The 14,685-nt window shown below is 45.4% G+C and overlaps 1 protein-coding gene across 1 annotated transcript in view; it reads right to left on the bottom strand.

Moving 5' to 3' along the window:
- retreg2 (reticulophagy regulator family member 2) overlaps nt 1–14,685 on the bottom strand; it is a 109,753-nt gene that overhangs the window by 48,156 nt on the left and 46,912 nt on the right. The window contains exon 7 of the mRNA XM_068034695.1: nt 13,451–13,542. Within this exon, the coding sequence (XP_067890796.1) occupies nt 13,451–13,542 (92 nt within the window). The remainder of the gene's footprint in view (nt 1–13,450; nt 13,543–14,685) is intronic.

Consider the following 14,685-nt stretch of genomic DNA (forward strand, 5'->3'; position numbering starts at 1 on the left):
TGCCATTCACTGTATATGTCCTGCCCTGGTTTAACTTCCCAAAATGCATCACATCACACTTGTCTGTGTGAAATTCCATTTGCCACTCCCTTGCCCACTTTCCCAGTTGATCTATATCCTGTTGTAACCTTAGACAACCTTCTTCACTGTCCACTATACCACCAATTTTGGTGTCATCTGCAAACTTACTAATCATGCCCCTTACATTCACATCCAAGTCATTAATAGATATGACAAACAACAGAGGTCCCAGCACCGATCCCTGCGGCACACCACTGGTCACCGGCCTCCAATCTGAAAAACAACCCTTCATTACCACCCTCTGCCTCCTATCACCAAGCCAATTTTGTATCCAATTTGCTAGCACACCCTGGATCCCATGTGTTCGAACCTTCTGGACCAGCATACCATGTGGGACCTTGTCAAAGGCCTTGTTAAAGTCCATGGAGACAACGTCCATCGCACTGCCCTCATCAATCCTCCTGGTCACCTCAAAAAACTCAATCAAATTCGTGAGGGAGATGTAAAAGGGGTGAGGGAGTTGCATTACTTGTTAAGGAGAATATCACAGCTGTACTGCGGGAGGAAACCTCGGAGGGGTCGCGCAGCGAGGCAATATGGGTGGAGCTCAGGAATAGGAAGGGTGCAGTCACGATGTTGGGGGTTTTCTACAGGCCTCCCAACAGCCAGCGGGAGGTAGAGGAGCAAATATGTAGACAGATTTTGGAAAGATGGAAAGGTAACAGGGCTGTAGTGGTGGGTGATTTTAACTTCCCCAATATTGACTGGGACTCAGTGCAAGGGGCTTGGATGGGGCAGAATTTGTAAGGAGCATCCAGGAGGGCTTCTTGAAACAATATGTAGATAGTCCAACTAGGGATGGGGCCATACTGGACCTGGTATTGGGGAATGAGCCCGGCCAGGTGGTCGAAGTTTCAGTAGGGGAGCATTTCGGGAACAGTGACCATAATTCCATAAGTTTTAAGGTACTTGTGGATAAGAATAAGAGTAGTCCTCAGGTGAAGGTGCTAAATTGGGGGAAGGCTAATTATAACAATATTAGGCAAGAACTGAAGAAGTTAGATTGGGGGCGGCTGTTTGAGGGTAAATCAACATCTGACATGTGGGAGTCTTTCAAATGTCAGTTGATTAGAATCCAAGACCAGCATGTTCCTGTGAGGAAGAAGGATAAGTTTGGCAAGTTTCGGGAACCTCAGATAACACGGGATATTGTGAGCCTAGTCAAAAAGAAAAAGGAAGCATTCGTAAGGGCTGGAAGGCTAGGAACAGACGAATCCCTTGAGGAATATAAAGACAGTAGGAAGGAACTTAAGCAAGGAGTCAGGAGGGCTAAAAGGGGTCATGAAAAGTCATTGGCAAACAGGATTAAGGATAATCCCAAGGCTTTTTACACATATATAAAGAGCAAGAGGGTAACTAGGGAAAGAGTTGGCCCACTCAAGGACAGAGAAGGGAATCTATGTGTGGAGCCAGAAGAAATGGGCGAGGTATTAAATGAGGACTTTGCATCAGTATTCACCAAAGAGAAGGACTTGGTGGATGATGAGCCGAGGGAAGGGAGTAGAGATAGTCTCAGTCATCTCATTATCAAAAAGGTGGTGGTGTTGGGTGTCTTGCAAAGCATTAAGGTAGATAAGTCCCCAGGGCCTGCTGGGATCTACCCCAGAATACTAAGGGAGGCAAGGGAAGAAATCGCTGGGGCCTTGACAGAAATCTTTGCATCCTCATTGGCTACATGTGAGGTCCCAGAGGACTGGAGAATAGCCAGTTATTAGAGAGGATTCTTCGGGACAGGATTTATTCCCATTTGGAAACAAACAAACTTATTAGCGAGAGGCAGCATGGTTTTGTGAAGGGGAGGTCGTGTCTCACTAATTTGATTGAGTTTTTTGAGGAAGTGACAAAGATGATTGATGAAGGAAGGGCAGTGGATGTTATCTATATGGACTTCAGTAAAGCCTTTGACAAGGCCCCTCATGGCAGACTGGTACAAAAGGTGAAGTCACATGGGATCAGAGGTGAGCTGGCAAGATGGATACAGAACTGGCTCAGTCACAGAAGACAAAAGAAGAAAATTACAGCACAGGAACAGGCCCTTCGGCCCTCCAAGCCTGCGCCGATCCAGATCCTCTATCTAAACATGACGCCTATTTTCTAAGGGTCTGTATCTCTTTACTTCCTGCCCATTCATGTATCTGTCTGGATACAGCTTAAAAGATGCTATCGTGCCCGCGTCTACCACCTCCGCTGGCAATGCGTTCCAGGCACCCACCACCCTCTGCGTAAAGAACTTTCCACGCATATCCCCCCTAAACTTTTCCCCTTTCACTTTGAACTCGTGACCCCTAGTAATTGAATCCCCCACTCTGGGGGAAAAAGCATCTTGCTATCCAACCTGTCTATACCTCATGTTTTGTGCACCTCAATCAGGTCCCCCCTCAACCTCCGTCTTTCTAATGAAAATAATCCTAATCTACTCAACCTCTCTTCATAGCTAGCGCCCTCTATACCAGGCAACATCCTGGTGAACCTCCTCTGCACCCTCTCCAAAGCATCCACATCCTTTTGGTAATGTGGCGACCAGAACTGCACGCAGTATTCCAAATGTGGCCGAACCAAAGTCTTATACAACTGTAACATGACCTGCCAACTCTTGTACTCAATACCCCGTCCGATGAAGGAAAGCATGCCGTATGCCTTCTTGACCACTCTATTGACCTGCGTTGCCACCTTCAGGGAACAATGGACCTGAACACCCAAATCTCTCTGTACATCAATTTTCCCCAGAACTTTTCCATTTACTGTATAGTTCACTCTTGAAATTGGATCTTCCAAAATGCATCACCTCGCATTTGCCCTGATAGAACTCCATCTGCCATTTCTCTGCCCAACTCTCCAGTCTATCTATATTCTGCTGTATTCTCTGACAGTCCCCTTCACTATCTGCGACTCCACCAATCTCAGTGTCGTCTGCAAACTCTGCAGACAGAGGGTAACAGTGGATGGCTTTTTTTCTGAATGGAGGGATGTGACTAGTGGTGTTCCGCAGGGATCAGTGCTGGGACCTTTGCTCTTTGGAGTATCTATAAATGATTTGGAGGAAAATGCAGCTGGTCTGATTAGTAAGTTTGTTGCGACACTAAGGTTGGTGGAGTGGCGGACAGTGATGAGGATTGTCAGAGGATACAACAGGATATAGATCGGTTGGAGACTTGGGCGGAGAAATGGCAGATGGAGTTTAATCCAGACAAATGTGAGGTAATGCATTTTGGAAGGTCGAATGCAGATGGGAAGTATACAGTAAATGGCAGAACCCTTAGGAGTATTGACAGGCAGAGAGATCTGGGCGTACAGGTCCACAGGTCACTGAAAGTGGCAACGCAGGTGGATAAGGTAGTCAAGAAGGCATACGGCATGCTTGCCTTCATCGGTCGGGGCATAGAGTATAAAAATTGGCAAGTCATGCTGCAGCTGTACAGAACCTTAGTTAGGCCACACTTAGAATATTGCGTACAATTCTGGTCGCCACACTACCAGAAGGACGTGGAGGCTTTGGAGAGGGTACAGAGGAGGTTTACCAGGACGTTGCCTGGTTTGGAGGGCATTAGCTATGAGGAGAGGTTGGATGAACTCGGATTGTTTTCACTGGAACGACGGAGGTGGAGGGGCGACATGATAGAGGTTTACAAAGTTATGAGCAGCATGGACAGAGTGGATAGTCAGAAGCTTTTTCCCAGGGTGGAAGAGTCAGTTACTAGGGGACATAGGTTTAAGGTGCGAGGGGTAAGTTTAGAGGGGATGTGCGAGGCAAGTTCTTTACATTAAGGGTGGTGAGTGCCTGGAACTTGCTGCCAGGGGAGGTGGTGGAAGCAGGTACGATAGCGACGTTTAAGAGGCATCTTGACAAATACATGAATAGGATGGGAATAGAGGGATACGGTCCCCGGAAGTGCAGAAGGTTTTAGTTTAGGCAGGCATCAAGATCGGCGCAGGCTTGGAGGGCCAAATGGCCTGTTCCTGTGCTGTACTGTTCTTCGTTCTTTGTGAGACATGATTTCCCACGCACAAAACCATGCTGACTATCCCTAATCAGACCATGCCTTTCCAAATGCATATAAATCCTGTCTCTCAGAATCCCTTCCAATAACTTTCCCACCACGGATGGAAGACTCACCGGTCTGTCGTTCCCTGGCTTATCCCTGCTGCCCTTCTTAAATAAAGGCACAACATTAGCTATCCTCCAGTCTTCCATACCTCACCCCTGGCTAACGATGATACAAAAATCTCTTCCAGGGCCCCAGCAATCTCCTCCCTTGCTTCCCATAGCATCCTAGGATACACCTGGTCAGGCTCTGGGGATTTATCCACCTTAATACGCTTCAAAACCTCCAACAACTCCTCCTTTGTAATGTTGATATGCTCCAGGATCTCGTTGTTCCCTCCCTTGAACTCACTAGCTTCCATGACCTTCTCCACGGTAAATATGGACGAGAAATATTATTTAAGACCTCGTCCATTTCCCGTGGCTCCATACATAAATTGCCACACTGATCCTTAAGGGGACCTACTCTCTCCCTAGCTACCCTTTTACTCTTAATATACTTATAGAATCTTTTAGGATTCTCCTTTCTTATCTGCCAGGGAAATCTCATGGCCCCTTTTTGCCCTCGTAATTACCTTAAGAGTAGTCCTACATCCCCTATACTCCTCGAGAGACTCGCTCGATCCCAGCTGCCTATACCTGACATATGCCTCCTTCGTTGTCCTGACCAGACCCTCAATATCCCTCGTCAACCAAGGTTCCCTAAACTTGGCAGTCTTGCCCTTCCATCTAACAGGAACATGCCGGCCCTGAACTCTTCCCGTCTCACTTTTAAAAGCCTCCCACTTGCCAGACGTCCCTTTACCTGTAAACAGCCTCTCTCATTCAACGTTTGAGAGTTCCTGTCTGATGCCATCGAAATTAGCCTTCCCCCAATTTAGGACTTCAACCTGAGGACCAGTCCTATCCTTTTCCATAACTATCTTGAAGCTAATAGTTATGGTCACTGGTCCCAAAGTGCTCCCCCACTGACACATCAATCACCTGCCCATCCTCATTTCCGAAGCGGAGGTCCAGTGTAGTCCCTTCTCTAGTAGGGCCAAACACATACTGCTTCAGAAAACTATCCTGGACACACTTAACAAATTCTTCCCCATCTGATCCCTGAGCACTACGGCAGTCCCAACCAATATTAGGGAAGTTAAAATCACCTACTATTACAACCCTATAATTCCGACACCTATCTGTGATTTCCCTATATATATGCTCCTCCACTTCCCTCTGACTATTGGGGGGCCTATAGTATAATCCCATCAAAGTGATCACCCATTTCTTATTTCTAAGTTCTACCCATATGGCCTCGCTGGACATTCCCCCCGGGATATCCTCTCTAAGTACTGCCGTGATGTCCTCCCTAATCAATCGTGCAACTCCCCCTCCTCTCTTACCTCCACCTCTGTCACGCCAGAAGGATCGGTACCCCGGGACATTAAGCTGCCAGTCCTGCCCATCCCTCAACCACATTTCCGTAATAGCTATAATATCACAATCCCACGTACCGATCCATGCTCTGAGTTCACCTGCCTTACCTGTAAGGCTTCTTGCATTAAAGCAAATGCAGTTTAGCCTAACAGAACTTCCACGCTCCCTGTCCTGCTCCTGCCCGACCTGCCTACTGGACTTGCTTGCTTTAACCTCTACATTTGCCTCAACTATCTCATCTGAGAGACTACTAATTTGGGTCCCACCCCCTGCAAGACTGGTTTAAACCCTCTCGAGTAGTCCTAGCAAACCTCCCCGCAAGGATATTGGTCCCCTTCCAGTTTAGATGCAACCCGTCCTTCTAGTACAGGTCATCTCTGGACCAGAAGAGATCCCAATGATCCAAGTAGCTGAAGCCCTCCCGCCTACACCAGCTCTTCATCCACGCATTCATTTGCCTAATCCTCCTATTTCTACCCTCACTAGCACGTGGCACAGGGAGTAATCCTGAGATTACAACCCTGGAGGTCCTGCTTTTTAACCTTCTGCCTAACTCCCTATATTCACTTTGCAGGACCTCATCTCTCTTCCTGCCTATGTCGTTAGTACCAATATGGACCACGACCTCTGGCTGCTCACCCTCCCCTTTCAGAATGTCCTGCAGCCGCTCCGAGACATCCTTGACCCTAGCACCAGGGAGGCAACATACCATCCTGGAGTCTCATTTGTGGCCACAGAAACATCTATCTGTACTCCTTATGATAGAATCTCCCATCATTATAGCTCTTCCAACCCTTCTCCTCCCCTGCTGTGCAGCAGAGCCCTCCATGGTGCCATGAACTTGGCTGTTGCTGCTTTCCCCTGGGAGGTCATCCCCCCCAACAGTATCCAAAGCGGTATATCTGTTTGAGAGGGGGATGGCCACAGGGGACTCCTGCACTACCTGCCTGCGCCTACTACTCCGTCTGGTGGTCACCCATCTCTTTTCTACCTGTGCAGCCATTACCTGCGGTGTGACCACCTCACTAAACGTGCTATCCACGACTTCCTCAGCATCGTGGATGCTTCACAATGAATCCACCCGCAGTTCCAGCTCCGTAATGCGGGTAGCCAGTAGCTGCAGATGGATACACTTCCTGCACACATGGTCACCAGGGACACTGGAAGCGTCCCTGATTTCCCACATAGCGCAGGAGGAGCAGATCACGGGGATGAGCTCTCCTGCCATGACTTACCCTTAGGTTAATTAGTTACTCCCTTAACTAAAAGATACTAATTATACTAGGGGCCTGTTCTACCAACTTCAATCTAAAGTCCTTAAAAAAAACACTTTTGGAGCAGGAGTAGGCCACTCGGCCCATCGAGCCTGCCCCACCATTCAATATAATCATGGCTGATCTTCCACTTCAATGCCTTTTTCCCCACACTATCTTCATATCCTCTTATGTCATTTGTATTTCGAAATCTGTCAATCTCGGCTTTAAACATACTCAATGACTGAGCTTCCACAGCCCTCTGGGGTAGAGAATTCCAAAGATTCACAACCCTCTGAGTAAAGAAATTTCTCCTCATCTCTGTCCTAAGTGGCTTCCCCCTTATTTTGAAATTGTGTCCCCTGGTTCTAGACTCCCGAACCAGCCTACCAGAAGACTGCTCATCTCTCTCTCAAAAAGAAATCCTACATTTCCAGTGTGTCAGTTTCCTTTTTCCAAATCTATTTGAAGAAACCTTGTGTATCGAATGTGTGGGAATTGAAAGCTCTAGCTGCATTTCTGCTGTAAGACCTATCTGAAACCTCTGTAGATGTATTTCTTAGCAAGCCTACCCAAACTGATTTTCAATAATCGCCTGGAAAGAACTGTTCTAAGAAAATTCCAGTGACAGCCGTGTATACGCATTCGGGACATCAAAACAAAACCAAGGACAAGTATTCCACTTGAGTGTTTTTTTTGTTTCCTTTGTAGTCGCGCTATAAACAAAAATCCATTTTATTTTTCCCAGTTAACCAGTGCGTGTGCATGCGTATGTATGTATGTGTGCGAGAGACAGAGAGGGGCTAAGGTAAATAAGTGGCTTTAATATTTAAAATGTGTGTATGTTTTATTTCATTATTGGTTAAGACTTGCATTATAATAAACTTATAATTTTGTTGCTTATTAAAGAAACCTGGTTGGTGTGTTTTATTCTGCAAAAAAAGAGAGTATATGATTGACTGTATCAGTGAGAAAATTTAAATATATATTGTGACCTGTGGAGAAGTGGGACTGGAATAAATATCACACTCTTCCCACCTCGGTCGCAACAACCTCTATAAGGTCACCCCTCAGCCTTCCCTTTTCTAGAGAAAGCAGCCCCAGCCCATTTAATCTTTTCTGATGGGTATAACCTCAGTTCTGGCATCATTCCAGTAAATGTTTTTTGGTACCTTTTCCAGTGCCTCTGTATCCTTTTAATAATGATACAAAACTTGGGGGCGTGGCAGAGAGCGAGGATGATACCAATCAACTGCAACAGGACATAGGCTAGCAGAAACAGGCAGACAGGTGACAGATGGAAAAATAGTGAAAAATAGTGGGAAGGGGACAAGTAATGTTAAAAATACAAGCCTTAAGGCTTTGTGCCTTAACGCGCCGAGCATTCGCAATAAAGTGAATGAATTCATCGCGCAAATAGATGTAAACGAGTATGATATAGTCAGAATTACGGAGACATGACTGCAAGGTGACCAGGGATGGGAAATGAACATCCATGGATATTCAGTATTTAGGAAGGACAGACAAAAAGAAAAAGGCTGTGGAGTTGCATTGCTGGTTAAAGAGGAAATTAACACAATACTGAGGAAAGATATTAGTTCTGACAATGTGGAATCTGGATGGGTAAAGCTGAGAAACACTAAGGGGCGAAAACCTAAGTGGGGGTGTATATAGACCCCCAAACTGTAGTGGTGATGTTGGGAATGGTATTAAACAGGAAATTAGAGATGCATGCGATAAAGGAACATCTGTAATTATGGGTGACTTTAATCTGCATATAAATTAGGCAAATCAAATTAGTCACAATACCGTAGAGGAGGAATTCTTGGAGTGTATACAGGATGGTTTTCTGGACCAATATGTTGAGGAACCAACTAGAGAACAGGCCATCCTAGACTGGGTATTGTGTAATGAGAGGGGAATAATTGACAATCTAGTGGTGCGATACCCCTTGGGGACGAGCGACCATAATATGATAGAATTCTTCGTCAAGATGCAGAGTGACATAGTTGATTCTGAGACTAGGGTCCTGAATCTTAGTAAAGGAAACGACGAAGGTATGAGGCGCGAGTTGGCCATGACAGATTGGGAAATGTTATTTAAAGGGTTGACAGTGGATAGGCAATGGCAAACATTCAAAGAGGGCATGGATGAACTGCAACAATTGTTTATCCCTGTCTGGCGCAAAAGTAAAACAGGAAAGGTAGCCAAATCATGGTTTACCAGGGAAATTAGACACAACATTAGATCCAAGGAAGAGGTATATACATTTGCCAGATAAAACAACAGACCTGAGGATTGGGAGCAGTTTAGATTTCAGCAAAGGAGGACCAAGGGATTGATTAAGGCGAAAATAGAGTACAAGAGAAAGCTTGCAGGGAACATAAAAACTGACTGTAAAAGTTTCTATAGGTATGTGAAGAGAAAAAGATTGGTGAAGACAAATGTAGGTCCCTTACAGTCAGAAACAGGGGAATTTATTATGGGGAACAAAGAAATGGCTGACCAACTAAAAGCATATTTTGGTTCTGTCTTCACAAAGGAGGACGCAAATATCATACCATAAATATTGGGGAACACAGGGCTCAGTGAGAGAGAGGAACTGAAGGAAATCAGTATTAGTAGAAAAATGGTGTTGGGGAAATTGATGGGATTGAAGGCTGATAAATCCCCAGGGCCTAATGTTATGCATCCCAGAGTACTGAAAGGAAGTGGCCCTAGAAATAGTGGATGCATTGAACAAAGAACAGTACAGCACAGGAACAGGCCATTCGGCCCTCCAAGCCTGCGCCGATCTTGATGCCTGCCAAAACTAACACCTTCTGCACTTCCGGGGCCCATATCCCTCTATTCCCTTCCTATTCATATATTTGTCAAGATGTCTCTTAAACGTCGCTATCGTATCTGCTTCCACCACCTCCCCTGGCAGCAAGTTCCAGGCACTCACCACCCTCTGTGTAAAAAATTTGCCTCGCACATCCCCTCTAAACTTTGCCCCTCGCACCTTAAACCTATGCCCCCTAGTAACTGACTCTTCCACCCTGGGAAAAAGCTTCTGACTATCCACTCTGTCCATGCCGCTCATAACTTTGTAAACCTCTATCATGTCGCTCCTCCACCTCCGTCGTTCCAGTGAAAACAATCCGAGTTTTTCCAACCTCTCCTCATAGCTAATGCCCTCCAGACCAGGCAACATCCTGGTAAACCTCCTCTGTACCCTCTCCAAAGCCTCCACGTCCTTCTGATAGTGTGGCGACCAGAATTGCACGCAATATTCTAAGTGTGGCCTAACTAAGGTTCTGTACAGCTGCAACATGACTTGCCAATTTTTATACTCTATGCCCCGACCGATGAAGGCAAGCATGCCGAATGCCTTCTTGACTACCTTATCCACCTGCGTTGCCACTTTCAGTGACCTGTGGACCTGTACGCCCAGATCTCTCTGCCTGTCAATACTCCTAAGGGTTCTGCCATTTACTGTAATACCTCCCACCTGCATTAGACCTTCCAAAATGCATTACCTCACATTTGTCCGGATTAAACTCCATCTGCCATTTCTCCGCCCAAGTCTCCAACCGATCTATATCCTGCTGTATCCTCTGACAATCCTCATCATTATCCGCAACTCCACCAACCTTCGTGTCGTCCGCAAACTTACTAATCAGACCAGCTACATTTTCCTCCAAATCATTTATATATACTACAAACAGCAAAGGTCCCAGCACTGATCCCTGCGGAACACCACTAGTCACATCCCTCCATTCAGAAAAACACCCATCCACTGTTACCCTCTGTCTTCTGTGACCGAGCCAGTTCTGTATCCATCTTGCCAGCTCACCTCTGATCCCGTGTGACTTCACCTTTTGCACCAGTCTGCCATGCGGGACCTTGTCAAAGGCTTTACTAAAGTCCAATAGACAACATCCACTGCCCTTCCCTCATCAATCATCTTCGTCACTTCCTCAAAAAACTCAATCAAATTAGTAAGACACGACCTCCCCTTCACAAAACCATGCTGTCTCTCGCTAATAAGTTCGTTTGTTTCCAAATGGGAGTAAATCCTGTCCTGAAGAATCCTCTCCAGTAGTTTCCCTAAGCATTGGTGGTTATCTTCCAAGATTCTATAGACTCTGGAACAATTCCTACAGGTTGGAGGGTAGCTAATGTAACCCCACTATTTAAAAAGGGAGATAGAGCGAAAACGGAATTATAGACCAGTCAGCCTGACGTCAATTGTGGGGAAAATTCTAGAGTTTATTATCAAAGATTTTATAGCAGAGCACTTAGAGAACCAGGCAGAGACAGCATGGATTTACCAAAGGGAAATCATGCTTGACAAATCTACTAGAATTCTTCGAGGATGTAACTAGTAGAGTTGATGAGGGGGAGCCAGTGGATGCGGTTTATTTGGACTTTCAGAAGGCTTTCGACAAAGTCCCACATAAGAGATTAGCGTGTAAAATTAAAGCGCATGGGATTGGGGGTAGTGTATTGCGATGGATAGAAAATTGGTTGGCGGACAGGAAACAAAGAGTAGGGATAAATGGGTCTTTTTCCGAAGGGCAGACAGTGATTAGTGGGGTACCACAGGGATCGGTGCTAGGACCCCAGCTATTCACAATATACATTAATGATTTAGATGAGGGAACTAAATGTAATATCCCCAAATTTGCAGATGACACAAAACTGGGTGGGAGGGTGAGTTGTGAGGAGGATGCAGAGAGGCTTCAGGGTGATTTGGACAAATTGAGTGAGTGGGCTAATGCATGGCAGATGCAGTATAATGTGGATAAATGTGATGTTATCCACTTTGGCAGCAAAACCAGGAAAGCAGATTATCTGAATGGCTATAAACAGAGAGGCGAATATACAGCGAGACCTGGGTGTTCTCGTACACCAGTCGCTGAAGGTAAGCATGCAGGTCCAACAGGCAGTAAACAAGACAAATGGTATGTTGGCCTTCATAGCGAGAGGATTCGAGTACAGGAGCAGGGATGTCTTGCTGCAATTATACAGGGCCTTGGTGAGGCCACACCTGGAATACTGTGTGCAGTTTTGGTCTCGTTATCTGAGGAAGGATGCTCTTGCTATAGAGGGAGTGCAGCAAAGGTTTACCAAACTGATTCCTGGGATGGCAGGACTGATGTATGAGGAGAAATTGAGTTGATTACGATTATATACACTGGAGTTCAGAAGAGTGAGGGGGGAATCTCATAGAAACCTATAAAATTCTAACAGGACTTGACAGGGTAGATGCAGGAAGGATGCTCCCGATGGTGGGGGAGTCCAGAACCAGGGGTCATAGTCTAAGGATACGGGGTAAACCTTTCAGGACTGAGATGAGGAGAAATCTCTTCACCCAGAGAGTGGTGAGCCTGTGGAATTCACTACCACAGAAAGCAGTTGAGGCCAAAACATTGTATGTTTTCAAGGAGGAGTTAGATATAGCTCTTGGGTCTAAAGGGATCAAAAGATATGGGGTGAAAGCAGGAACAGGTTACTGAGTTGGATGATCAGCCATGATCGTATTGAATGGCGGAGCAGGCTCGAAGGGCCGAATGGCCTACTCCTGCTCCTATTTTCTATGTTTGTATGGAATTTAACAGAGAAATGTGAGGTAATGCATTTTGGCAAAAGGGACAGGGTGAGGTGATATGGATTAAATGGTACAGTTCTAAAGAGTGTACAGAGACAGATGGACCTGGGGGGGATCCACGTGCATTGATCTTTGAAGGTGGCAGGATATATTGAGAGAGTCGTTAGCAAAGCATATGGGATCTTGAGCTTTATAAAGGCATTGAGTACAAAAGCAGGAAAGTCATGCTGAAGCTTTATAAAGCTCTGGTTAGGCCCCAACTACAGAATTGCATCCAGTTCTGGTCACCATACTTCAGGAAGGATGAGAGGGTGCAGAGGAGATTTAATCAGAATGGTTCCAGGGATGAGGGATTTTAGCTACAAGGTTAGTTTGGAGAATCTGCAGTTGTTCTCGTTGGAGCAAAGGCGATTGGGTGGGGGGTGGGGAGGGTGTGGCAGGGGTAGAGATTTGATAGAGATGTACAAGATTGTGACAGGTTTAGATAGAGTAGACAAAGAAAAGCTATTCCCATTAGTTCAAGGACATGGGAACACAGATTTAAGGTTTGTGGCCAAAAGATACAAGAGGGGATGCAAGAAAGACATTTTTTAATGCAAGTGGTAATGACCTCGAACACTCTGCCTACGAGGTTTTTGGAAGTGGAGACAATGAATGATTTCAAAAGGAAATTGGATGGGCACTTGAGGAAACTAAACTTACAGGGCTATGGGGATACAGCCAGGGAATGGGACTATTGAATTGCTCTGCAGAGCACTGGCAAGGATTCAATGGGCTGAATGGCCTCCTTCTGTGCCATTATGACTGACTATAACATGGAGAGCAGAACCTTTGCAAATTTTATGTGACACAGGTGCAGACCCCACTAGACCCAGCACGGCGCAGACCCAGCACAAGGTGACATGGACCTGGCACAAAGCACAACTCAGAGAAAGTTTAGCAGCACCAATCACACCTCATTACATGGCAAGTTAAGAACAAAGAACAGTACAGCACAGGAACAGGCCATTCAACCTGTTAAGGTAATTGTCAAGTCAGATGTGGCTAGTACAGTACCTTGGAATTAAAGCAGGAAAGCTCCGCCTCGCTCTCACTCTCCGTCTCCGCCGTTGGCTCATCACAACTTTCCGATTTCATCAGCGCCTTCTCTGGAAAACAAACTACCACGTTCAAAAAATATCCTAATGGATAAGTAGGGCTGTCAATAGGAAAGTATAAGATAGGGTAGAGATCTGGTGAAAATAACAGTCTGAAGATGACAGAATTAGAAGTAAAGGTCAGGCCCAAGGAACAAGGTAACAAATGATCAGGGAACAAATACTGTTATAAAGTAGAAGTAAAAATGGTTAAAATTAAAGTAAACGGAACAAACTGCCAATACAGGAAAGTGCAGAGTATTCAAAATAAAACAATGCAACTGGAAGCAATAATCTATCTGATGTAACAGAAAGAACGTAAACATGGCTGCATAAAAAAAGGATTGGCAACTAAATATTGCAGAATATAACTAGCAAGGATAATGATGGAAGATGAGGGTGGGGTAGCTGCACTAATTAGGGATAACAATAGCAGTGGAAAAAAGCTACATAGCTAACAGGTTAGAATCAGAATCCGTATAGACAGTGATAAAAGAAAAAGGAAGGATGAATCATTCTAATAAGGGTATACTACAGACCACCCAAAAGTGGAAGGTAGGTGGAAGAAATAAGTAAACATGCGAAATGAATAAAGGACAGAGAATAATAATCACGAGAGATTTTAACCACCCTCACTCAAATAATTTGGCAAGAGGAGGTAGCAAACGGCGTAGAGGGAATGGAGCTTATACAGTGCGTGCAGGTCTCCTTTTTTAAAGCCCAGGTTGTAAAATAAACCTAAGATGCTGCACTGCTGGATCGAGCAATGGGAAATGAACCAGTACAGAAAAGAGAAGCACGTGTAAGGGAACATTTAGACAATAGCAATCACAGCATAAGAAGTTTTAAGATAAAGATTGAGAAGGACACAAGTAAGACAAAGACCAAATAAATTGGAAAAAGCTATTAAGGGGATGAGAATGGAACTAGAGAAATAAACTGGAAAAGCTTACCTACAAACATAGAACCAGAGAATCATAGAAAGTTTACGGCACAGAAAGAGGCCACGTGGCCCATCGTGTCTGCGCCAGCTGAAAAATGAGCCACCCAGCCTAATCCCACCTTCCTACATTTGGTCCATAGCCCTGCAGGTTACGGCACTTGAGGTGCATATGCAGGAACCTTTTAAATGAGTTGAGGGTTTCTGCCTCTAAT

This window comes from Heterodontus francisci, chromosome 7 (assembly GCF_036365525.1).
Source record: "Heterodontus francisci isolate sHetFra1 chromosome 7, sHetFra1.hap1, whole genome shotgun sequence".
In the NCBI taxonomy this organism is placed as follows: Eukaryota; Metazoa; Chordata; class Chondrichthyes; order Heterodontiformes; family Heterodontidae; genus Heterodontus; species Heterodontus francisci.